Source organism: Peromyscus maniculatus, chromosome 5 (genome assembly GCF_049852395.1).
Source record: "Peromyscus maniculatus bairdii isolate BWxNUB_F1_BW_parent chromosome 5, HU_Pman_BW_mat_3.1, whole genome shotgun sequence".
Taxonomy (NCBI): Eukaryota; Metazoa; Chordata; class Mammalia; order Rodentia; family Cricetidae; genus Peromyscus; species Peromyscus maniculatus.
In genome coordinates, this window is record NC_134856.1 from 82778505 (window position 1) to 82806465 (window position 27961).

A 27961-nucleotide genomic window follows, 5' to 3' on the forward strand; every position below is an offset into this window, starting at 1 on the left:
GTGAGAACATGACAGGATTTTTTGTCCTATCTCCACCAATACTTGAGTGTGTTATTGTTAGCAAAGAGTCTATCATCTGACCTTCTGGGTTTCAGTTTCTTCATCTATAAAGTTGGGAAGTTGGCTAATAAAAGCTTCTGCAATATGTGAACTATCATTAGATTCAGCCTACTTTCTTTCCTCCATATGTCTTATTCTTCTGTTGACCCACATAACAAACTGAAACAAAGAAAAACCTATTTCAATTAGTTATAGGATTTCCTGAGACTTTGACTCTTTTCTGCACTGATACTTAATTTTTGTTAATGACCTATGAATGTTTTACATTTACTCAACTGTGACTCAGGAGTGAATTAAGTCACTTTATGACTGAGATTCTCTAGCAAGTGATTCAGTGGTACTTGTCTTGTGAGGATATTTTAGAGCTGTGGTTATGGTTATCTTCTATGAGGTGTACACAAACAAAACAAAATAAAATAAAACACAAGAATTATAACTAATCAAAATCCAGGGCTAGAATCTATGCACCTACTTAAATGACAGCTTGTAAAGAATAGTTCATAAGTCTGATACTAGCAATGAATTAGAAAGTCAGGATGAGCTAAATCTCAATTAAATGACAGTTGTCCTCTATGTTATACAGTAAGAAGTTGTCAGAATTTTTGCTTTCCATGGTCAAATACATCCTTGAAACAGTAAATGGAAACTTCCAGAAGTAATGTGTAAGTTTTAAGCACCATGCTATTCTGAACTTGATGCTGAAATGTTGCTCAGTCCTTCCCTGACTGTGAGCCATTCCTCTCTCTGGCATACCCATACTATACTGTATGAATTTAAAAGTATGTCTGCAAGAAAGAACTACATACAGGGTTCAGTACTATGAAGTTTCAGGTGTAAAGTGGGGTGATGGAACCCATAAATATACTTTTTACTTGCATCCAGTTGGACAAGGTCATAAAAGACATTCATTCATTGATTTTGTTATTTAAAAACTTCTTTATTATGTATAATTACTTTAGCTCTCTTAGTCTTAACAGACTTCTGGCTGAAAAAGGCAACCAGAAACAGAAAATAAACCATCACTATTTTATTATATGTAATCAGATACAGGTCGGTAGGTACATAGACAGGTAGGTAGATAGATAGTGCTCTTGGCCCATTTCCCAGGACACAGTAAACACAAACACTATTACTTTTTAAGTTTTTTTAAAGCTTTATTTTTGGTTTATATGTATAAGTGTTCTGATTGCACATGTGTCTACACATTATATGTCTGCAGTGGCCATCAAAGGCAGAAAAGGGTGTTGGATCACCTGGAACTGGAGTTACAGTTGGTCATGAACTGTCATGTGGGTGCTAGGAATTGAACTTGGGTCCTATGGAAGAGAAACCAGTGCCCTTAACTGCTGAGCAATCTCTCCAGGCCCTAATTATAACTTTTATTGATTGAATATGTACTATTATTTTATTAGATTACTTAAATCTTGAAAGCCACTAAAAACAGAAATCATGTACACAAACATTTACAGAAGCACAATCTGATAGAAACATACTTATTCTGATGCTCTGTAACTACTCTGCTCTACAGCTAGCATATAAAATATATGAAATGATAGTAATTTATTTACAATTTCCCAATCTCTATCACTTGTTGACAATACTTCCATTGTACACTGGGCATCACAGGCTAGTTAGTACAAAGTATCTCACACAGTTCCCTGGTATGTATTTAAAAAGGTGCTCTTTCTGAAAATAATAATACTGTGTTTGGGCAAGCTCATAAACTGTTCAGCTCACACAGTAGAATATATAACATTGAGTTAAGCTTTCAGAGGTAAAACGGGGTTTCTTGTCATTTTGCACCTCCTGTCACTGAAGTGTGACAGTGCCATGGAAAGTGTGGGCTAAAGGGGTGGCAAAAAGTAATTTCATAAACATGACTGCTCCTTTAAATTTGTGTGAAAACAAGAGATCACAACGAACAGAAAGATTAACATTTCACTTACTGCTTCATCTCTTAATGGGAATGGGGAGGGCAGCCACGAGTCCTTCTGCAGACTGGCGATCTGTGTTCCCAGTGCAGCAGTCACTGGTTTTCCTGGCAGGTGAGGGCTGTGCTTAGTCTCATTACACTGTGTCTAAGGAAGCTGATGTCTGGTTCTGTTGCTCAGAGCCCTCCCCCATGGTGGAGTCCAATCTCTCACTGGCAGCACTTCAATCTCTGACTTCTTAAATGGTTATGAAGACTTCACTGCACAAATCTAAGTTTCCTCATCAATAAAACCACAGGGTAAACATAGCTACTTTCTGAAAGCCTCCAAAGGTATCTAGTACAGTAGCGTGTGACGGTGGTGGGTAGGCTGAAACTTGTAGTTATTTCCTCATCTCCCCCCTCCCCCCAGACAGGGTTTCTCTGTGTAACAGTCCTGGCTGTCCTGGAACCAACTAGTTTTGTAGACCAGGCTGACCTCAAACACACTGAGATCCACCTGCCTCTGCCTCCCAAGTGCTGGAATTAAAGGTGTGCGTCACCACCACCCAGCTGTTTTCCCATTTTTTTTAAGTCAATGACCATGATTCTTTTTTTCCTGTTGCTTCAACCATAAGAGGTTTTTGCTTAGCTTTTTTTTTTTTTTTTTTTTTTTAATTTTTTTTTTTTTTTGGTTTTTCGAGACAGGGTTTCTCTGCGTAGTTTTGCGCCTTTCCTGGAGCTCACTTGGTAGCCCAGGCTGGCCTCGAACTCACAGCGATCCGCCTGGCTCTGCCTCCTGAGTGCTGGGATTAAAGACGTGCGCCACCACCGCCCGGCTTGCTTAGCCTTTTAAGATAAGCCTCAGGCCTTGTAATGTCTTCCCCTCGGAACAGGGAAACAGAACAATGGGGAAGAGTATTGAGGCTAGCTGGATAGAGATAGGTCTTAGAATGCAGATGGTGGGCTGGCAGCAAACCTGTGTGTATATAAAGAAAAGCCCCTAAAACATGAATCTCAATGGGATAATGTTAGTAAAACTATATTCCTCTGAAGAAAGGTATTGCATTTATAATCTTTTTTTTTTTTTTTTTTTTTTTGCCAAGCTGTTCTTCTTAGAATAATGGCTGTCTTTGATATTCATATTCTTCTTGGAGAGCCCTAAGGTAGCAGCTTCATACTTGAGTTTTGAGCAAACTTCTTGCTTTGTTTGACCTGTGTCTGGTAGATAGTATAGTTTCATATTTGGGGCAGAGTTGAGCCACATGCTCTGATACATATGCTGCATCTGGATCAGCCCATGGTGTGAGCACGTGTGGAGATGTCTATATGACCTTCTGGTCTCAACTACTGGTGCCATCCTGAACAGCTGGAACCTGTATAACTATCCTGATCCCACTGACAGCTCAGCACACCAAACTGCACACTGCAGCAGGATAAGGGTTGAGGACTTTTGATTTATTTTGAGATAGTCCCCAAAAGGAACTCCAGGACTCTTGGCAGACTCTGTTGTGAAGGAGTAAGGACTGCCATACCAATAGGGTCCATAACAGTAGAAATCCCGTCATTGACTTTATAATCCAGACTCTCAGTTTTGAACTTGATTGCCTGTGAACTCAGTTCTAGGATACTCATTTAAAAAAAATGTTTCTTTTTTTTTAATTTTCCATGTAGCAAAATCAAGCAGTTCAACATGTATTTTGTGACACTGAAGTCAAAAGTTAAAATATAGTACTGGAGTTTCCACAAGGGCAATCAATCAGGAGTATGATTGTAACTGTTTTTACTTTTTGCATGTGCCTATGTGTATGGTGTTTACACATATGTGTATGTCTATATAACAGGGTTTAATGTGTAAGTGCATGAGTATGTGTATATCTGTAGAGGCTTGAGGTGGAAGTCAGGAGTTTTCCTGATTGTTCTCCACCTTATTCCCTGAGGCAGCTTCTCTCACTGAGCACAGAGCTTGCTGTCTGCACTAGTCTAGCTAACCACATTGTTCTTGGACACTGTCTATGACTGTCTCTGCTGGAATTATATGCACAGTCTGCCATGTCCACGTGGTATTTAAGTGAGTGCTAGGGATCTGAGTTCTAGTCCTCAAGCTTGTTTGGCAAGGGTTTTATTACTGTGCTGTATTGTTTCTCCAAGTCATGCTTCCACTCTCTAAAACACTCTGTCTAAGTCCACTCAGAGACACAGAGACTAGTGTCCTAGAGACTGGCCTGTTCCTTGTTGGTACTGCTTTGCTAGAGGAGGCCAGAGAAATGAACTTGATCTCTGGCACTTTAGTGTCCCCAGTTTAGCAAGATGAATGCTATTGATATATCCCTGAAACATTTCTAGAAAGGATAACAAATAATAACCCCACAAACCTACTTACAAACAGAGATGACTCAGTTAGCCTTGTTAACTGGGGACAAGAATCAAACAGAAGACAAAAGAAACCCACTAATAATCCTAAAGCCTCATTAGGTTAAACATCCTTTCAACCTAACCAAACCAAAGGTTGTAAACAAGGAATTAAGTTGACTTGACAGAGTTCATCCTCTTCCTCTTTCTTTTTGCTCCTTGATGGAAAAATGATGAATGCTAAGATACCTGTAGGTTCTTAGAAAGGAAAGGGAAGCAGGTTCCTGAAGAATTTCCAAGTGGATAGTGAAGTTCTGTGTGATCCAGATTTTTCTATATAAAGTACTCTCCAAATATTAACCAGTAACTGAAGGAAGTAAAGTCCGATAGATATAGACTTTTTTCCCTCATTAAATAAGACAGGACTACAGACAAGGCAGAGTATAACTGTATAAGACTGGAAAGGACTCCTTTAAGAATCATTTATTCCAACACCTTGATGTTGCAGGTGAAGGAGGAAGTAATTTCAAACACCTTAAAGTGCTTGTAGAGGAAGGGATGGCAGCAGGCATATGTGATGAGTCCTCATGGGAATCAATGATAGGAACAATGAAGAAGATAAGAGTATTTGTCATACTGTCTTTTTTTTCAATCTCCCACACATACTGTTCACTGGTTTTCTTTTCATCTCAATGACTGTGACAGCTGTAATGGCATTTTGAAATACTATTTTATTATGAAAACAATTTTAATAGTGTGTGTCACAATGCTAATGAGACTTCCTGAGCACCTGTGTACAATGCCATTTACAGCAAAAGCAAGTAGAAAAATACATGAAGCTCTTTTCTCTGTTTCCCCTCTTTTTTTTTTTTTTTTTTTAAAGTTAAAAGGGAGGTTTATTTTGTGGTATAACTTACAAGTGAAGGAATAGGTTACAGGGTCCAGGAAATGTGTAGTGCAGTCCAGCAGTGTTCTCTGGAGAACTCTGCTCGGTCTACATCCAGCGTCCAGGATCCAGGAAACAAAAGTGCAGGCACATCTGTATCTTGGGTCTTAAGAGCTCCTCTTTTGGCCCTGCCTCATAGGTGTGACAGTTACCCGAAGCCTCAATGAGGGTAGTACTTCCAGATAAAAGCTGGAACAGCTACCCCCTACATCTCCCATCCAGAATATATAAAGAACTCAAGAAATTAGACATCAAACTGCACAACAGTCCAATTAAGAAATGGGCTATAGAACTAAAAAGAGAATTCTCAACAGAGAAAACTCAAATGGCTGAAAGACATTTAAGGAATTGCTCAACATCCCTAATCAGCAGGGAAATGCAAATCAAAACAACTCTGAGCTACCACCTTACACCTGTCAGAATGGCTAAGATCAAAAACACGGAAGGCAGCTTTTGCTGGAGAGGATATAGAGCTAGGGGAACTCTCCTCTGCTGCTGGTGGGAATGCAAGCTTGTATAACCACTTTGGAAATCAATATGGCGCTTTCTTAGAAAATTGGGAATCAATCTCCCCCAAGATCCAGCTATACTACTCTTCGGCATATGCCCAAGGAATGCTCAATCATACCACAAGGGCACTTGCTCAGCTATGTTCATATCAGCATTGTTTGTAATAGCCAGAAGCTGGAAACAACCTAGATGCCCTTCAACTGAAGAATGAATAAATAAAATGTGGTACATATACACAATGGAATACTACTCAGCAGAGAAAAACAATGACATCATGAGGTTTGCAGGCAAATGGATGGATCTAGGAAAAAATCATCCTGAGTGAGGTAACCCAGACTCAGAAAGACAAACATGGTATGTACTCACTCATAGGAGGATACTAGATGTAAAACAAAGATGACTAGACTGCTAATCTGTTTCCCCTCTTAAGTGAACAATGACTTCTTTTGTACTAAGAAGACCTGGCCCAGCAGTGGGGTTCTCTTTCTTCAGTTCCCAGAAGAACATTCTCTACATTTACCCATGACATACACTTTTATTTTGGGAGCCTCAAGCTTGAGGCTACAAATTGGCCAACCTGCTTCAACTGTACATAAGTCTTCTGAGCCAAACATAGTTCCCAATGAAGGATTAATGTTCTGCCACTATTCATTCAGATGATGAATTCTTATTACTATGGTAACAGAATTTGGACAATTATTTGGTTTTATGTCAAATTTTCTATCTTTGACTCTTAAAACCCATATTGTCTCTTTCTTTTCAACTGCGTGGAGACCTTTAATCAAATTTATAGATGCTTCCTCTCTGGTTTTCTTTTAAAGTTTTATCAATTTTTTTGGGATCTAAGGTCTTAGAAGTGAACTTAGCATTCCAAGTTTACTACTGAGCAACTGTAGAAAAATGGTGATATTTGAAATCTGTTACTTTATTTTCCAAGTGGGCCATTCTCTCAAATGTCATAAAATAATAATCAAATCATAGTCCTTGTCAAAGAATAACAAAGAGCAATTTTGAAAAGTTGATCAGGTACCAGTGCCAGGGCATTTACACAAATTCTCTCATAAAGCCTCAAAAGAATCCTATTATTTAGGCATGTCACCGAGACTGTTTGCAATATAAAACAGAAACACCCTTTACAGAATTCTGTTTTTAAATTTTTTTCAATTATTTTTAAGACAGTATAGCTGGATCTCTACTTTTATCCTGTGCTGGCATTTTCAACTTTTTATCACTAAGGAACTCTCATAAATTTTCTCCTGTATATTTCCTTGTACTGAACAGGCCATGTTCAAAAAGTACTTTGATTTTCATTTCATTTAATCAGATACATACACAGTAACTGCCCGTCAAAGCCAGCTTAAAACAAACATCCTACTATTCAGGTGGCATGCAAAAGTCTACAGTGGGTGGGATGAATAATTACCCATGGTCTTTAAACACTTTATTTTTATTTTATTATGTGTAGAATGTTTTGCCTGCATGTATATCTGTGTACTACATGTGTGCCTAGTGCCCACAGAGGTGAGAAGAGGGCACTGGATCCCGTGGAGTTGGAACTATAGACAGTTGTAAGCCACCTTGTAGGTGCTGAGGATAGAACCCTGTTGTCAGAAAGTGTACCCAGTGCTCTTAACTAGTGAATCATCTTTCCAGCCTCCATGGTCTTTTATGAAGTATTAAAATCTTCCCAGGTCCCTGGGATCTGGCTGGGGGTATAAACTGGTGACTATTTGGCTAACGTTTCTTTCCATCCTATAACCATAACTCTTTTTTTTTTTTTTTCTCTAAAGCCATGAGCTTGGAGCAATCTGGTTATATCTGACTGAGTCTCACTTGGGGATGGTTCTACACCTTGACCCTGATATATCACTCTGGTGTGACTCTTAGGGTAAAAGGGACTTTTGCACCTATGGAATTCCTGTGCAGCCATACCTTATAAGACTTCCTTTTCTTCTTCTTTTTTTAATAAGACTTCTTTATAGCCTTAAGTTATCATAAAGAAAATCAAGGACTTAACTTTTTGGTTAGCTCATATTTCGGCAAGATTAAGCATTATATGAAAATAATAGCAACAAGCAGGGCATGGCTCCTTATAGGCAGTTCTATGAAGCCAAATATTTTAATTCTGGTCAAATTTTGCAAATGTAAAACTACATGTGGTAGTTTGAATGTGACTGGCCCCCATAATCTCATGAGGAGTGGCACTATTTGGAGGTGTAGCTTTGTTGGAGTGGGTATGGACTTGTTGAAGGAAGTGTGTCACTGTGGGGGTGGGCTTTGAGGTTTCCTATGCTCAGGATACCACTCAGTGTCTCAGTTCACTTCCTGTTGCATGCAAGATGTAGCACTCCATTGTTCCTCCAGCACCACATCTGCCTGCATGCCACCATGCTCCCCATCATGATGATAATGGACTGAACCTCTGAGACTGAATCCCCTCAATTAAACATTTTCTTTAGGAGTTTCTGGGTCATGGTGTCTTTTCACAGCAATAGAAACCTAACTAAGACACTACAGAAGGCAAACGGAAATGAATGCTCTGGTTTATACAATCCATAAAAAGTGTACTTTCTGCTCTGGGTGGCTGCCTAGAAGAGTTCACACCTATAGAAGCTACCAAGTAGAAACAATGACTTCTAAGGCATATCTCCAGATTCCAGGGGCTTCACAGGCAACATGCCATTTAGTTACCAAGTGTTTTGTTAAGGTGAAAGACAGGGATCATCGCTATTTAATAGCAGTTCTCAAGTATTTTTTCACAATGTACAATGCATCAGCCAAGACTCTTATCGAAATATAAGAATTATTATTATACAGTGAAGTTGAGACAGTTGATGAGGCCTAAGAAAGATGACTATAGTGAAGCAATTAAGAATGTTGGCAGGCAAAGTAAGAGAGTAGGACTTACCTTGTATCTTTCTGCATTTACACAACTGAACTGCATATACCTCTTTATAGCTGTATAAAGATGTACACAGATACAGCTTTGTATATGCAGAATGAACCAGGTCATCATTCACATATATATGCATTAACATAAATTCATCTTGTATTATAACATTTACAATACAGGCAGAATTATCTCTCCTTTCAAAGTAAAACATGACTACTTTGGAAATACTGGAATAAATAATATTAGCCTATTATTTGGAAATTAAATTTCCTACAGCTATTTATTGAAAATTTACTTAATATAAACATGGTGCAATCATTTTTTTTTTTTTTTTTGGTGATTCAGTTATGAAGGGCAATGGTACTACTCTGTATTCCTTAGTATCCAGCAAAGTATTGGGAAAACAATAAAACATTTCTAATTGTTTGTTGAATGAATGAATGCATATTTTATATTACATATGGCATGCAATTTTGGAGATGCAAACCTAGTTATAAAGATGTTTTGGCTATTTTTTAAATTAATTTGTGTGGTGATATTTTGTATATGCTCTAACAAATAAAGCTTGTCTGAAGATCAGAGGGCAGAGCCAGCCACAGAGTTAGTCATAGAGGCCAGGCAGTGGTGGCACACACCTTGAATCCTAGTACTCAGGAGGCAGAGGCAGACGAATCTCTGTGAGTTCAAGGTTACCCTGGATTAATCACAATATTAATCCAGTCTAAAAGAGAAACAGAGCCAGGCAGTGATGGCTCACACCCTTGCTCCCAGTACGTGGGAGTCACATGCCTTTAATGCCAGCACTAAGAAGGTTGAGACAGGAAGTAATATGGCTGTGCAGAGAAAGAAATATAAAGTGAATGCAGACACGACTCAGGGGTATTCAGTCTGAAGATTTGCTTTCAGGCTGAGTAGTTGGTGAGGTAAAAGGTGGTAGCTGTGGCTTGCTCTGCTTCTCTGGTCTTTCAGCTTTCACCCTGATATCCGGCTCCAGTTTTTTATAAATAAGACTAATTAGAATTTGTGCTACAAATTTATTTAAAGGACAACTGAAGAAATTTACTCAAGTTGGTCTAGTTAGGTGTTAATTCAAACAGCATGACTTTTTTTTGGGGGGGGGAGGTGGAGGGCGTTCCATGATATGAGGATATAAGAGTTGAGAGATTTTATGACAGAAATAATGATGATAAAGGTAAAATCATAACCATGGCTCTAAGAACAAAGACATTAAATACACATTAATAATTAGGAGAAGTGCTTCAAAGAAAATGAGTGACTCACATTACAATTGGCAAATTAAATTTGGTCCCAGGGAGAGCCCAGATGTTCTGTAGAAAAGAATAAACCCTAGCATTCTACTATTAAGGACATGAAAACAATTCTATAGATAGCTTAGTCAATTCCACTTGGAAGGAAGGTGCCTACCCACACAAGTAAATTATCTCTTCCAGGGCATCCAGGAAAGGGCCCATTCATGTCATACGGGTGAACATACTTGTCCCAGGAGGCCATTTTATTTTCAGCTTCTTCCTAATGTATCAGGATCATTTGTTTTATAACTCAAATATATATGTAGTTCTTGCCCACACTGCATGTGTTATTATAAAACACCTTTCAGTATGCCTCTGCTAAAATGGAGTGCTCTAAACAAATGTTCTCTTGGGGCAATATCTCCTTAATATAAACTGCATTTAATAAAATTGGGAGTGATTCTAAAAAGAAAAGGATAAGGCATATTCATAAAATATGACTGAAAGAAATTTATGATTAATATTTTACAAGACATTTAGATTTCAGATTCCTCTTTGCTGTTAAAGTTTAAGAGGTTTCTCAAATTTGTATTCTATGTTATTACATCCTTAATTAAATTAATTTAAACAGAGAATGCTCTACTGATACCAGTGTAGATTTCAATTCAAAAGTCTTATTGCCATAGACTGTGTTAAGACCTTGAGAAAGTGGCACATGGCGCAGTGCTATCACTGGTATGAGGGGATGTGACTCTAACATTTGACCACTGAAAAAGTCTTAGGAGTTTTTCTGTGCCGCAGACATCTTTACTTTCAGTTTGTAACTGCACCAAATAAATAAGATTAGTTAAAACAAAAGTATAAAATCCAGGTTGCAGTCATAGGAATATCCTCTGGAATACACAATGCTGGACACTGACATTTCCTCTGAATGATACTACCCTGCTTGCCAGTTCCAGCTGCTTGAGGGAGACTATTACTGAGAGTGAGTGGGTGCACAAACCTGTAATCCAAGCACTGGGAGGTTGAGGCAAGTTTGAGACCTTGAGCTGGACCTTTTTTTTTTTTTCCTTCAACAAGCAAAAAAGGACACTATCTGTTTGTTGTTTATTTTGAGATTGTAATTTAATCACAAAGTTTCCCCCTTCCCATTTCTCCCTTCAAAGCCTCCTCTGTAACCCTCTGAAGGGACTCTAGCCTTCTCCACAATTCCCTCTGCCTTCCTAAAAACTGTTAGATTACATTCTTAAAGCAAGCCACCCAACTCTATTCCCTTATCTGTCTACTTTCTCATCCTGAGGCTCACTACCAAGGTCCAGCTATCAAAGTATTGAAGTCCAGAATCAAAAGACCCATTAGCTCACCTAATTAACATGCACAATTAAAATTAAACAACTCCTCCCAACAGGCCTTACCTTTATAAACCACACTCTTGCCTATGGGCCACGTTTGTCTCCTTTCTATCTAGAAGTAGTTCTTTGTCTCCCCTCTCCCCTTAGACAAATACCTCTTTGTCTTCTCCCTTGTTCCCTTCCCCTTCTCCCTCTTCCTCTGTCTCCCGTCTTTGTCTCTTATTCTCTTCCCCTTGTCCCTCTGGGGCAAACACTTCTCCTTTGTGCTGAGAACTTGGTCTTGGGGGTCCTAAGCTGATACCCTCCCCTGCTCTCCTTGGGACGCTATGATTTTAGAAATTATGATTGATACATTCTCTGTGTGTATGGTGTTGGGGGTTGAACCTGAAGCTTTGCACCTATGAGGCTACAACTCTGCGACTGGGAGATACTGTATTCTTATCATGAAAGGAGACATTCTTTCAACCTAGTATGTCATTCCTTGAGATCAGAGGCAACTAAAGTTTTTCCAAAAACATAATGACATAGGAAAGAAAAAAATAAAATACTGCTGCAGAAAATGCAACGGCTTATTAGGTATCCTCGCCTGTGCACACAGGACTACAATATTCTCTATCAGACTATAAGAGTACTACTTACTAAGGACCTCAAGTGTGTGTGTGTGAGAGAGAGAGATTTCCATACTGTGTCAGAAGTAGAAAGGCACTAAAGCACGGGTCAAATATGTATTAATTGTCTACTATCCTTCAGCTAGACCAAGTAGAAGTCTTGTCAGGATTGATCCTTGCTACTTCCTATATAGTACCTGGGACACAGTAGTTGCTCAGTAACTACCTGTGACTTATTAACCTCATGAAGTATTAGATATAAATAAACTCTATGATTTAATCTGTTGCTTAAGCATTAAGCAACCCCTTCTAGAAGTGAGGTTGATCCAATGAAAAAACTGATTCAGACTCTCATTCTTTCCTCTCAGGGTGGAGTTTCTGGATTAGCTCCCTTTGTTTCTACTATTCCATTTCTAGGGGTTTGTGTTGAACATGGGGATACAAGATTTAGGGTTTTTCTGAGTTACACATTTCTCAGAACAGGCTTAAGATATACATTGTGGGTTACCAAAAAGGTCCCCAACTCTTCACCTCAGTCACATCTTACTTAATGAAAAAAAGGGTGCTTCAAAGTTCAGTTGAAGAGCAGATACATCAAACTGCCTGCCAGATGGACCTATTGGTTTCTTTCTCTCCTGCACTAATCAAGTTCTTTGTTTCTTTCAAGATGGGAAAACGGTGCATCAGACCAAAAGGAAACCCCAAACATTAGTCAAGTTCCACTGTACAATAAAATTTCCTTAGGATACAAAACATGAACTGTATAAGAAAGAAAAAAATGTACTATTTGACCTTGTTATAAACTGAAAGTTTTGGACACGTTAGAAAAGAGGCAGTAAGTAATGGACTTTATCCACAGGAAAATAATTACAACAACCAGAAAAGATTTAAAGTGTCAGCAGATGATGTGCTTTTCTTTGTCCCTTTTATTTTTATTCAAAAAGAAACTAAAGGCATATGGCAAAGTGCATCATTAATTTCTTATTAATTTTATAATACGAAGGCAACCAGTTAAAATAGTCGTGCTACAACTTTAAATAACTGAGCTTACTGGGTATTTAATGAGAGATTTAGCACAGCAGGGGTTCTGCTAAATTAAGTCGTGCCTTCACATCACAGTGGGAAAACAGGTGTGTATTGGTTTAGAATTATGGAAATGTTGACTAATTCTAAGGCTTGTAATCAAACAGCAAGGTAGTCTGTAATATTTTTTCTCCAAGAATATGCATTAATCTTTTATGTCTGGTCCCATTTCTCCCTGTCTACCAAAGGCTCACAACTGAAAGGCAACTACTTTCATGTCTTCCCTGCAGCTGTTAAAGTGATGCTTTTAAGACAAAGCTACACATAAATATGAGATGTGAGATTCTATTCCCATTGACCACAAGTGAAAAGGTAAATGTAGCAAGTGTGTGCAGGGTAAAAACTTTGAATCATTCTGTCACTACAAACTTGCTCTTCTATCCTTTGATTTGCTCAGATGAAAATGAGGAAAACCAAAATGGTATGGTGAATAGCTGTGTTCCCTAATTTATTGCTCTTGGCAATCACTGAGTGTGGGGACAGTTGCCTGTAAATTTCTGCATTCATCCACAAGTTAGAGGTCAGCATTTTGAGATCCTGTCTCAAAAATCCATCTACCTCAAAAGAAGCAGCTCATATCTTGAAAATCTTTTGCTAAACATCTTTCTACTACAGACATTATACGTTTTTCAGTGGGCCTAACATGAATTACACAAATCCTATCTTTTGGGGAAGCAGAAGGAAAAAATATATATGTGTGCCCATATCAGTCTGTGACTGCACATGGTTACATGTGTACAGGTACAGGTAAGTAAGCAAACATTGAAATTATACCTTGAAATATCAGGAGCATTTTATCCTTCTTAACAAAACATGTTTCAATAAAATCATGGACTTAAGTGTTTACCACAGATCCTTTGTAACAAACACATATCACCATGATATTGAATTAACTCTCCACTGACATTTAAGTAAATGGAGAAAATACACCATATAAACAGCAACGGACAATTTGTACTACCATGCAATATGTAAAAGTCCCACAAAAACCTGATAAGTCTTGATGAAAATGTCCTATGCAACATCAGTTCATGTCTAATAATTGTACTAATCATCAGCTATTACTAGGAAGGAAATGAAAAATAAGCACGGCAAGCTTTCTATTTTCTCTTCTAACCAACACCAAGGCACACACAGGCATTAAAACACTGACTTTGTTAACACATTGACTGTTTAGAAGTCATTAGGAGCTTTAATATTCTATCTATACAAAGCACATTGTGTCCTTTCAAATGAAAATCTAAAGAGTAAATTTGAAAAGGAGACCCTGGAGAGTAAAAGCTTTTCCCTTCCCATTGGCTTTCCTTGTATGTGTGGGTTTCCACCACCTTTAAAATCTTAACCCACCCAATACTCTTTGGCAGCTGCTGTACCCAGTGGGGTCACTCTGATTTCCTAACCAGGGGACATGCTATTTGAGAATTCTTCCCATCAGTCTTAATGCCAGCCTTCTTTGTGGGCTGGCCAGCTAGTCTGGCTACTGCAGGGAACAGAGGGGTCAGAACATACTCCTCAAAAGACCAAAGCCATTTTTGGCACTAAGAACCCATAACTAGAACCTTTAGTTGAAAGGACCATTTTCAAGCAATAAAGTGATTCTGGTACAAAAGTAAACCAACTCACCCCAGGTAAAGTTTTAATATTGTGCAGTGCATTCTGGGCCTCAAGTGCAGCTTTTCTTGTATAAAATGTTACGAAACAACAACCTACAGAGAGAAATGAAAAGGTTTTAGAAATTTCTGTGAAGGCTTTGCTTAGATATAATGGAGACTGTGGTGAACAAATAATCTACTTAAAAGGATGCACAATTTAAAAATAATAAAGCACATGAGAGCAGTAATAACAACATCTCAAGCATTTACACAGTGCCTTTCATCCTAAATTACATTTATTAGCTTTACCTGCATTGGAGACCTATTCATAGCTCCCTGTACTAACTACCTGGGATACAGCTATTTAGAAATGAAAGGAGGAGGTGGAAGAGGGAAGGCAAGGTGTTTCTGGGACTTGGACCATAGCAACTACAATAAAGGGATGTACTTAACCACAGTAACATTTGTATACATTTATATTATTTGTAATTTTCTTAGAGTATATCTAGAATGTCACACTTACAAAACACTTTGTAAGCTTAAAGGTTTAGAAATCCAGATAAGTAAGAAGGTTCTTAAAAGCTTGGGTAGTGCCTTATTCTCTTATCTCGAAAACAGAGTGCATAAAGTCTGTGCATAGGACCATTCAATTCTGGTTTGTTAAAAAATGATTAGCTAATTTTAACCAATTTAAAATTAACTTGAGCCAGGCATGGTGGTGCACACCTTTAATCCCAGCACCCAGGAGACAGAGGCAGGAAGATCTCTGAGTTTGAGGTCAGCCTGGTCGACAGAGCGAGTTCCAGGACATCTAGGGCTACACAGAGAAACACTGTCTCAAAAACAAAAAAACAAAAACACCTGCAATATGAATAAGTATATACCCAAACAGTTGTGAGCTGAATCTAGCCCATGTAATAAATAATGGCTGTAGCACATCTCTAGGTTCTTCATTTCTAAGAGTCGATAGAAACCTAGGCCAAAAATCCCCCAAAGCAGGCCAGAAGATACTTCTTTTAAATCAGTCTTCTCTCCCATTCTCAGATCATTACTTCAGTGACCTGAAGGCTTGCCTGTCCCTTTCATCAACTTGTAATGAAACTGGTTATCATCAACAATCTGTTGATTAACACTATACAATTCTCAGCATAATCATCTTGGGAAGGAGTAATATACATAATTTTCACAAATTGTCAGCTAAGACTACATAGTGAGACCCTGTCTCAAAACCAAGCAAAGCAAAAAACCCCAAATAAACAAACAACCCTCTCAAAAAACTCTTTTCCAAATTTACTCATGGCTCAGGCCACAGCATGAGGGAGAAGACTGGAGGACAACTTGCAGGAGTTAATTCTGTTTTGACTACAGGGATCCCAGATCGAACAAACTCAAGTTGTCAGGTGTGGCTGCATGTGCCTTTACCCAATGAGTCTTGTTGCCCCAACTTTACAAATTTGAAGAGAAAAGATTCTATCTTTGATCTGTCTGTTAAGTTTGAGATTGTTACAACCAAGAACTGAACTTTTAGGCTTGATTCCATAGCCATATCTCCCTGCAGCGCACGCTCTCTGGGACAGAGAATTAAGAAGTTGTCTGTGCTGTGGTATAGTGGCATTCTCTCATTTTGTAATTTCAGTTCCAATTGGTACCTGGCTCCTCTATGGTCCCTATCCATATGCTATGCTGAACTAAATTATGTGAAGCAAAACTTCTTACCACTCTAAATCTCCAGATCAGAGCCCTTGAGAAATTTCAGATCAATTCCCAGAACAATGTACATCAATTTAAACAGAGATTCTTAAAGATTACACCAAACAAACTCTGGCTTTCCTTGTAATATCATAGAAGAATAACTGAAGACCTGGGTAACATACTTCTTTCACTACTTGCCCATTTGCTGAACCCAGTAGCTCAGTTCCAGTAATGCCATCTTAGCGAGCAAATTTGGGAGATTTTTATGTAAATTCAAAAACTCATCCCACCTTCAGGTGGATACAGTTTCTTACCATAGTTCATTAATGGTCCAGACTAATTTCTGCCCCTAATTATAACTTCAGTTGGGCACTCTCAGAATGAATAAATCTTAGTAATGTGGGAGGAGTGTCATAGGACAGACATATTTTCTTTTGGTTTCATAGTTTGGTTCTTGGATTACTTAGAAAAAAATACATTTCTTTCTCTATATCTTAGTTCCTTTTTTCATTACTCTAAACCTGTCAAACCAATTTTTTAAAATGTAAAACCTTTTTTTATTTGTTGTGCTAAAAGTGACTTACTCTTCATTTCACACACATAAAAACTATTGTCTTTTTTTCAGAGTAAATATAGACATCCACACTTACCATGGATACAGAAATTTAGTGCTTCCCTCCCAGTGTGATTTTGATTTGTATAGTTCTTGAATTAGAACACATCTAAAGATTACTGGTTGAGTGCTCTTTTACTTTACGACACCCTTTTTACCTATCTATCTCCTAATATTAACTTAAAGTCTCAGATTGATTGATTGGTAGAGAATATCTCAAAAAAAGGAAGAAAAAATATCATTTCCTCTGATTTTTAAAATAATTGTGGCAAAGGAAAGGGAGCAACTACAGATTTCAGATAACCCATGAAGGCTTAAAACAAGCATAAAATTGTCTTTCTTGCTGGCCCTAACTGTAAGTACAGCTGTTAAGGGAACCGCCTGTTCTTAGATTTTCCCACACCAGCTGTAACTCAGGTCTGAAATGTACTGATTTCATTTTGAGGTCAGATGTAACACCATATGGCTCAGCCACCAGATCCAGGGGACAAGCCCCCCTCCTTCTGCATGTTCTGCTTCAATTCCAGTTTTTCAAGGTGGGTGGTTAAACACCTACAATACCCAGATGGTCTTCCATGGTCAATGGCTGCAACACATAGCAGAGGGGTTAGCCCTCTTGCGGCAGTGTTCATCCCTGGAACTCCTCTTTCATGTGGTACCAAGAAAAGCCTTGCTCCCCTTCAAAGAAGAGCATCAGTATCCTGGTGATCATCAGAGTCCCTAGAGGTGGATGCAGTCTGAGCCATGTGTTTCAACAAGTCCCAACCCTTCTATTTCTGCTTTACCCTGGTATTTCTTGATACTTTATATTTTTCTAATTTGCTCACTTGACACTGTGTAATGAGCACTTACACTTTATAATTTGTCTCACACTTATCTACTCATTCAAGAGTTTCTGCCAGTGTCAATATCCAAGTTTGGCTTTCTGGCAAATCTAAAGTGTAGAGAATACAAACATAATGCCCTGGTTACCTTATGGCATCCCTGTTGCAACAACTTCAACAACTCATTGAGTTAATAAAAGTCAGAGCAGAAAAAAAATATATAATTATCTTTCATGTGTCCATTTAGTAACCCCTTCCCACTATCCTTCATTGGGGCTTTTGACATTCACAGGAACTGGTACAATGGTAAGTTTTCAGAGGTGACCCTAGAATTCAATATCATAGTGTCTGATTCATAGAGAGTCTAATATTTCCATTACTGATTACTCTCTTTTGGTAATGTGTGTATTTAGGGCACACACTTGTGTGTGTGTGTTAATATTTTGAACTTCTGTGTTTACAGACCACTAACAACTCACTAAGAATTAATTCCTCTGTTAAACTTTAAAAAAAAATCTATCAGAAGGTAACATAGCCATAAGCATGGAAAAATTTGGGGGTACCCACTCTGTATGAAGGCAACCTATGTGCAGCTATAAGAAGAACATCTCTGGGTAGTCAGGAGATAGTAAAGCAATACTGACCACTGAAGGAAACTGAGAAACACACAAAACCCATTTATTTCCACTTCCATACCTGTCATTCCATCAACCTTGTCACAGTACTCACAGGGGTACTTAATGCCTTTTACTACCCATATTCCCAGAAATGGGTAAGTCCAGCAATACAGTTGTGTAGGTTCAGTTGGTAAAGCAATCAGTGATTAGTATTGTAGCTATGAAATTTGACTATACCATCATGTGTCAGAAGTTGAGAGTGGTAATTCCTAGACAAATCCAGAACCACACAGTCTAAATAGGGCAGTCCATGTCTATTATCTTTTCACTAATGGTTTCTGCTGTCATAAAGAGTTCCCTTGGGTATATTCCATTTTAATTGCTGAATAATTTGAGACACTGTTAAGGTTTTGTTCTGTTTTCAAAGATAAAGGCCTCAACAGACAGGCCAATGGAACATGCATGCATGTACACATACACACACACACACACACACACACACACACACACACACACACACACACACACGCATGCACACGCGCACACGTGCGACACACACACACACACAACACTCAATTTTACTGAAAGACTTTAATTTTAAATTATCAAATACATTTCTTTTCAAAGAAACCATCTGGATTACTGCAAATCTTTTCAAACCACAGATGTTTCTCTAGAAAATCTGTACTTGGAAATTCTTAGTAATAATATCCACAGGGTGGAGAAAGTATTGTTTATGTCGAGATAACCAGCTTATATCCTGGTTTGCCCTGATTTAGGCAGTAGTTACATTCTTCAGTGTGAAAGGTAGTGTCAACACAGCTAGAGAGGATGACACTAAAAGATCAGATTTTAAAATTAATTCTGCCCTTAAGGAAAGTGGCAAAAAACTCTTTAAGGAAATTTTACCTGAGGTTTCTAACCTGACCACATTGGAGAGGGCTACAGCTGTGATCTGACTCTGTGGAGGAACATTTTATTTCAGAAGGTCAGTTTCTTTAAGCCCTTGACTAAAATATGGACAATAAGATAGATCTTTTTCAATCAAATTTGTGTTTGTATTTAAAGAATCCAAGTACAAAGACAGAAGGTCAATGACTTGGATTGTTCTTAATTACTGAAACAGTAACTTTAGGGGCAGGAAGAAATTCCAGGTCACATGTTGACAACATCCATTCTCAGTGGCTGGAGCCAGCCCCATGTGCTATTGGGATCAAGGAAAGAGGCCTCATAATATCTCCTGCAGTCACTAGCCTGGTACAAAGACAAACACTCCTATACTAAAGTGCTTCTTAAGTGGCAAAAATGGTCTATTTGGAATGTCCATATTCTTAAACCAATACTTTAATATTGTACTACATTAAAAATATAAATAACCATACATCTGGAGGACTGAGAAGGGGAAAATAATTTTTCTGTGGCTAAAGTAGTTTTAAAAACAAGATTTCAGATTTGAAGCTTACTATGTTCTGTACTAGTTAAGTATCTACCAGAAATGAACTCAAGAGACTTATCTATGTCTTCAAGGTTATTCATCATAACTACAGGAAATCTACTTTCTTTTCTAAATTGAAGCAAATGTGTACTTAAAACCGGTTACAGAATGACCATTAAATGACTAAATGATATACCTGTGGGTTTTTGCCCCCTCTACCAAAGTAATAGTCCTGGCAGATAAATTCAATTCACGTTATACTGAAATTCAAGATCTCAACAGTTATCAAGTAAACTAAAATTTTCTTTACAAGCTGCCTTTGAATTCTGAGGGGCTGGGAGATCAAGGAACCAAAGAAGGCCCTGGAAGGCTAGATCAGTAAACCTGATATGTTTTTCTTACTGTGAATGAAGGTTTTTTGTTTTTGTTGTTGGCATCCACATTTATGAGCAAACTGGGTGTCTGTTTACTGAGGTAGGACTGCGTACAAGCCAGTTTAAGCCAAAAAAGGACATACTCCACATACTCATTTTCTCTTGTTAGCTCTCCAAATTTATCTACTTTTTAAAGAGTCTGAAGATTGTTGATCTAAGTGGTTCATTTTATGCTCTAGGAATCTCCCATACACTATAGTTTCACCTATAAATTTCTGGCTTTGCCCTTGCCAAGACCATCTATTTTCACTTTCTACAAAGCAGTTAAAGGTTTCAAAAAAACCTCAAAAAATCCTGATTAATTTTTAAAAGCAACGTTACGATTCATCTTTAAAAAGACAGTGTGTTGCTCAGTGGTCTAGAATGTGACTAAATCTTTATAGTGTTCCCAGGCAAAAAACGGACAAAATGCTATTCTTAGAAAGTACAGAGATGCTTCAGGAAGCTAGTTGGTACTCTGCAGAGTCAAAGAAACAGCCCTTTTCTCAGCCAAATCTACCAAGCAAGAGTTACCATTGCCAATTAAAACATATCAGATGCATAGTTATTAACTTGTGGTCTTGGTGGCTAAGTGCCCCGTGTGTTCATTCATTCTACTGTGTTCTTTTTTTTTTTTTTTTTTTTTTTTTTTAAAGATTTATTTATTTATTATGTATACAGAAGAGGGAGCCAGATCTCATTACAGATGGTTGTGAGCCACCATGTGGTTGCTGGGAATTGAACTCAGGACCTCTGGAAGAGCAGTCAGTGCTGTTAACCTCTGAGCCATCTCTCCAGCCCTCTACTGTGTTCTTAACATGGGGTTTGCTTAGGAAAGATGTGAGGTATGTTTTAAAAGTGACGCTATTAATTTCACAAGCTAATATTTTACACTTGGTCCCCTATCTGCTAAACATATTCATGTGCTCTTGGTTAAGATTTAATTACTGTGGCTTTTCTGCACTTGGATAGGGAACTAGGAGGGCTGCAGTGGTATACGCAAAGACAGGAATGGAAGGCATAAAACAGTGACAAATAAAGCAAAACCAATCAAATAAAAACAACTTAACTAGGGTGAAAAATAACAAGCCAGTATGGAAAACCACATGGAATGGCTTCCCTAAGGTCACTTTCCCATGTCATCTTGGTAAGGTAGACCAGATGCCAGTAGTGCTGGCAGTAATGGGACTCCTGTAAGGAGGAAGTGAGTCAATGTATCTTAACACACATTAAGGAAGACACTATAGCACTAAATGCTACATGGCAGTTCTGTCTTAAATCCAATTAAAGAGGATTTCGTTTCTAAAGTACTGAGAGATCTCATTAAAACAAAGTTTCTAATATAAGGTTATTCCATAATACAGATTCTCTTGAGGACAGAATGGCATTTTGATTGGGAGTCCGGTGGCAGAGAGAATAGGTAGGTTAAATTGCTATCCATTTTTCTAAAAACTTCAATTTTAGCATATTGCATTCTTAGATGCTTCTAGGTCAGGACAATTTCTTCAGTCTCAATCTCATGACTTTGTTCAGGTAGAATGTCAACTTATATTCATAAGAACATAGGCCCTCTAATGTAAGTCTGGCTAAACTGCAACCTAGCCTCATGCCTCAATCCATATCAGTGACATCAGTGTTCTTTTACTATAATTTTTAATGGAGGATCCCTTGGTACACTGCTAGTCTGAACTCTGCAAGGGAACATTTGCAACACAAATAGAGCAAGTTTGTTTTTGTTTTCAAGGAACTGGAAGGAAGATGTTATCCTTACTTCCATACTCTGGCCTTTACAAAGTCAAATGAGGAGGGAAATCCTCTGGCTATGGAAATCATAATGTTAAGCTGAAGTAAATACTGAACTTATGTCAGGTTTTTTATTGCCATATATGAACTCCTTAGAGCTAATATTAATAAATACTATTATAATTGTTCACCACCTCACTCCAAAAAAATAAGCAAGCTCACGTGAAATAGTGGAAATTGGGTAATAAAATTAATTTTGGAGCCACGTAGACATATCTCCTGAATTCTCATGGCAGATGTGACAGTCTTCTAAGTAACACTGATTATTTCTCTATTTCATTCATGACTTTTTCCAGCAAATCCCATGTAGTTATGTGACATCCTGAGTCCTAACCAGCCATGTTCCCTGATCAAAGGAGGCTGCCAGATATCCTATTGTCAAACTCATAGGTTTGGAAAATTATTCAAGATACCCAAATGGTGTCCCTGGGACACTGCTGGACAACCCAATAAAAAAGATGCTCCTCTTTAGATTGTGAGTTAGATACAGATGTCTGGTTGTGAATCAACAAATAGAATCTTGATTTTACTCAGGTTTTGCGCATATACTGCCTACCTCTACTGGACAATACATATGGTATATCATCAGAGACATCTATTTCTGGAAAGGTACCCCCAACAGGGTAATTACTTTAACTAACTTCTCTCACAATGTTTCCAGGGGTTTCCTCCTTATGCAGAAGACCTATGTAGCAAATAGCTTATTGCATTGTTCCATTTTGACTTGTCAAACACAATCTAAGTCAATCTAGATAAACAAAAGATAATTTTTCTGATTTTATCCTTCAACAAGACTCTAGTAAGAAAGTTCTGGTACACAGTCCATTCAGCTACACAACAGGACTTATGTTAATCATAACATGGAAGAATTCTCCTCATTAACTCATCTCTTGGCATTCCCCACAAGGTTGGAGTATACGAAACTTAATGACTGTGTAGTCAGAAGTTTTCCTGTGCTCATCCAGCACTAAGGTCCCATAGGCACTTAACAAAATTCCTGTGTCCTGCCTGGTCCTGTAACTGCTCAGACCCAAGTAAACACACAGAGGCTTATATTATTTACAAATGATATGGCCTAATGGCTCAGGCTTCTCACTAGCTTGTTCTTACATCTTAAATTAGCCCATTTCTATAAATCTATACTTTGCCACATGGCTTGTGGCTTACTGGTACCTTTACATCTCGTTTCTCAAGGTGGCAGCTTGCAGCATCTCCTCTGCTCTGTGTTTCTCCTTCCTCTCTCTCTAGTTGGAATGTCCCACCTAACCTTATTCTGCCTCACCATTGGCCAAACAGCCTTATTTACCAACTAATCACAACAACACATATTCACAGCATACAGAATGACATCTAAACTTAAATTGGCTAAACTTAAAATGGCTCCTTGAACTCTTAAGATAGATTAACAGCCTCCTCTATAGAGTACATCTTTTTTAAAAAAAATAATTATTTTAATTTATTTTTTTTATGTGTATGAGTGTCTTGCCTGCATGTATGTGCATCATGTGTATATATGCCTGATCTTTCAGAGACTACAAGAGGGCACACCAGGTTTTCCTCAAATTGTAGTTATAGACAGTTGTGAGTTGTCATGCAGGTGCTGGGAATCAAATCCATGTCCTCTGCAAGAGCAGCAAGTGTCCTAATCTCTGAGGCATCTCTCCAGATTCCATGGAGTACACTTTATGGTAGATGGTGGTGGCAAAGAAATCATCCATCTTGTTGATACCTGTGACATCGCCTCCTGAGGATTCTTTGGATGATTTTCTGTCTTCTAATAAGGGTAAAACTGCCCTAGCTATTTTTCGAACTGCACTCTTAGTAGGAATTATAGGACTACTAACTATTTCACTCTTTTATGTGTTACAGATCTGCTGTGGAATGTTGTTCTGTATGATGTGAATGTGTGTTGCTCTGATTGGTTGATAAATAAAATGCTGATTGGCCAGTAGCCAGGCAGGAAATATGGGCGGAATAAGCAGACAAGGAGAATTCTGGGAAGAGGAAGGCTGAATCAGGAGTCGCCAGCCAGACACAGAGGAAGTAAGATGTGAATGCAGAACTGAAAAAAGGTACCAAGCTACATGGCTAAACATAAATAAGAGTTACGGGTTAATTTAAGTGTAAGAGCTAGTCAGTAATAAGCTTGAGTTAATGGCCATACAGTTCATAAATAATATAAGCCTCTGTGTGTTTACTTGGGTCCAAGTGGCTATCAGACCAGCAGGTATGAGAGATTTGTTCTAACCACGGGCCAGGCAGGACACAGGAAAACTCCAGCTACACAGATCCTACCTCCAACCATGGCAAGCTCCAAAGATACATACTACCACCACATGGCAATCTTATGCTATGGATCACAGCCATCATCATCCCTTAGACAGATCTCTTTCTGAGGCACTCTAACTGCAGCCTGTCCTTCATCATCCCTTTTGGCAGCTATAAACAGCTGAAAGTGGTTGGCACTCTCAAATCCCTCAGGGTAACTACTGAGAGTGGGGAATGAAGGACTAGGAGTTAGAAAGATTACCAGGTAGGGAGAGGGGTCATGACTAGGTAATAGAGGTGGTGAACTTCCAAGATGGCTGACTTCTTCCTCACTGTCCTGACTTGAGGCAAAAGCCAGGCAGTTAAAAACAAAGGCCTTGTAGGCTTTTGTCTTCCACCAGCAGGCACTCTGCTAATGGACTGGCTTAACAAGTTCAAAGCCAGATTAAGACATGAAACTGTTGTGGGCCAATCAAACACCCTATCCTTCTTCAAATAGACCAACTCTAATTAATGGAGAAAAACTCTTTATTTAGAGACTTAAAAAATCCCAGCCATCGAGAAGAGATGGGTTTTCATCTTCTTGAGTCTTTCCTCTGCCTTGTAGAAGATTTTTTTTTTCTCTGTATGTCTGCTGCATGCATGTGTTCCCTGACCCCAGATAAATGCCTTTCTGCAACTGCTGATTCTGCCTGCTCCTGACTGTGGTGTCCAAATTTCTCCATTGCTACCTGTCCCACTTGAGATTTATCTTCCCTTTTAATTCTTTAACTGGTTGAGAAAATGAACCCAACCAAGGCCCCTAGACTGTATCAGTTACTTGTTCCTTATCAGTGTCTCAGTTTGATGGCATTCTTGACAAATTACTTCACCTGTTTAAGTCTCTTATTCTTACATGTAATGCAGGGTTAAAAATAGTATTAAACACAAATAAAATACACAAAATGTTCTTTATAAATGTTAAGGATTATCAGCTATCTTTCGTGGCGATATATTGTGCACTCTAATAAAATTTGCCCGAAGATCCGAGAACAGAACAAGTCGCTAGATTAAACATAGATGCCAGGCAGTGGTGACACACATCTTTAATCCTAGCACTTGGGAGGAAGAGATCCATCTGGATCTGGGTGAGTTCAAAGCCAATTTTGATTATATGAGGTTGATTCATTCTAGGAGAGAAACAGAGCCAGGCAGTGGTGACACACATCTTTAATCCCAGTACTTGAGAATCACACACCTTTCATCCCAGAACTAAGAATGAAGTGATATGGATGGGTGGAGAAAGGTATTTAATAAGGCGTAAGGAGCAGGAACTAAAGGTTTTTCAGGCTGAGAAGTCCTAGAGGTAAGAGGTGGCTGTGGCTTGTTCCTTTGTCTCTCTGATCTTTTAGCATTTACTCCAATATCTGGCATCAGGTTTTTTTTATTATAAGACCATTTAGCAATTCGAGCAGCAATCTTTAGTTTATCATGCTTCTCTAGGAAGCCTTGATTGTAAACACAGTTCAAGCAGAATTCCTTTTGAGTCAGGTGGGGGTGGACTACATTATGACTCCAATCTTTTAACAAATGACACTGAGCTAAGGAAAGGCAGTATTGACAAGCTCACCACATGCTAAGCTGCCCCATTGAGTCTCTGGACAGGAGGTAGGGAAAAGAGACCTCTTTTTCTAAGTGATGACCATGAACTCTTTAATAGGGTTTAGAATTGATTGTCTTGACTGGCTTTATGAAGTAATTACTCAGAACCATCTAAGTTCAACCATTTGCATGGCCTCTGAATACTCTGAACATCCATTTATATGGCCTTTAAACAGAAAATCAATTTTAATAGAATCATTTTGATTGACTTTCTTATTTAGGGCATAACAAAATTTTTTCCCAGTTGTATATTATATAGTATGCCTACACAAGGCAAAAATTCCCTAAATGTTTATTTGAAATAAAACCTATGTTATCCATTGAGTACACCCAAGTGTCATTACTATAAAAAGACTTTAAAGCCAGTTTGGTTACTTTATTGTAATTCAAGAGCAGAGAAAAAAAAAACAAACAAAAAAACAAAAAAACAAGCCATTCTGGACTTTGCATGGAGATGCAGTGTCCTGGGTGCCAAGGGTAGAAAGGGAGGAGGAAAGTGTCAGGCAGAAGTTTGGGGCACACACTGCTAGAAACGTTATGTACCTCCACAAAAAGGAGTTCCAAGATGCCAGACTTCATTCTCCGAGTTTCCCATCAAATATGAAATGCATTTAAGGATCCCTTACTTCTGCTTCTGGCTGCAACTCTGTGGTGACTTTTTTCCTATGCTACTTTAATGATCACTGCAGCTCTGTGAGCATCCATGGCTCCTTGGCCCTACTTGGGACATAGTATGCTGTCAGGCACGGTGTTTCAGAATGCTAGGTTTTACAGTTTTCAATTGATTAACATTTTTAAAAATGTATATTGGTGATGGGAATGTCACTCTGTATGCTGTGAATATGTTGCTCTGAATGGTTGATAAATAAAATGCTGATTGGCTAGTAGCCAGGCAGGAAGTATAGGTGGGATAAGGAGACAAGGAGAATTCTGGGAAGAGAAAGGCTAAGGAGGAGACACTAGCCTGCTGTCCAGGGAGCAGCATGCAATGGCACACAGGTAAAGCCACAGAACATGTGGTGACATATACATTAACAGAAACGAGCTGAATTTAAGTGTTAGTGGTAGGCCTGAACTAATGGCCAAGCAGTTTTAATTAATATAAGCCTCTGTTGTGTTTACTTGGGTCCAAGTGGCTGCAGGACTGTTGGGTGAGAGAGATTTGTTCTGACTGTGGGCCAGGTGGGATACAGAAAAACTTTCAGCTACATATAGGTTTTTGCCTATATGTATGTCCATACACATGTACATGCCTTTGTGCCAGCAGAGGCCAGAAAAAGGTGTTGTTTCTCTTTGGACCAGCATTACAAATAGTTGTTGATCCACCACATGGGTGCTGGAATAGAACCCAGTTCCTTTGTAAGAACATTCAACATTTTTAACTACTGAGCCATCTCTCTAACCCTAAGACACGAGTTTTTGAAATAAGTATCTAGCTCACCTAAGGGCCTTTCCCCACCTACTCAACCTACAGCATTATAGTTTTCTTCTGTGCTTTATGTTCTGTAAGTATGCCTTTCTAATCTGGGCCACAAGTGATAAGTACTGTCAATGTAACATTCAATTTTCTGAGAATCAAATAGGTATAATTTTCTAATTTCTGATCCAAGACAGTGGTGGTTTAGCTCTTATACAAAACACATTTGGTTTGATCCATTTAATCACCAAATGTTCACAGAGTGCTAAATTCAGAATCAGGACATAGTACATAGGAAACAGGTAGGTTCTTTTCTTCCTGCTAATACCTTGTTTTATGAGCACCATTAAGACCACCCAGGTGAGGGCATTTCTCAAAGTGGAAGGGATAATGTTAATAGTGATCCTATCTTCTGTCCCAATCATTCCTCTCATTTTTTTTGAGATTCATACTTTTACTTTACAATTTAGATTGACAGTAAAACAAAATTTTCTTATAAGAAACAGCACCATGATGTACGTTCCCAATGACCTAAACTTCTTCATAAACAACCTGTGATGACAGGCTTTGATAAATGTCTATATAGTGAGAATGTGGCTGCTGAGTCAGCCATGAGAAAGCTGTGAAAGAGGAAAAATGACCCCCAAAATTTCATGGTTAGGACAAAGTGACAAATTTTAGTC

General features: G+C 38.5%; 1 protein-coding gene across 28 annotated transcripts in view; it reads right to left on the reverse strand.

Moving 5' to 3' along the window:
* Positions 1-27961, reverse strand: part of Celf2 (CUGBP Elav-like family member 2) — a 533080-nt gene that overhangs the window by 103237 nt on the left and 401882 nt on the right. For all 28 annotated transcript variants that reach the window (XM_076572793.1, XM_076572782.1, XM_076572791.1 and 25 more), the window contains one exon: positions 14587-14669. In XM_076572793.1, the coding sequence (XP_076428908.1) occupies positions 14587-14669 (83 nt within the window). The remainder of the gene's footprint in view (positions 1-14586; positions 14670-27961) is intronic.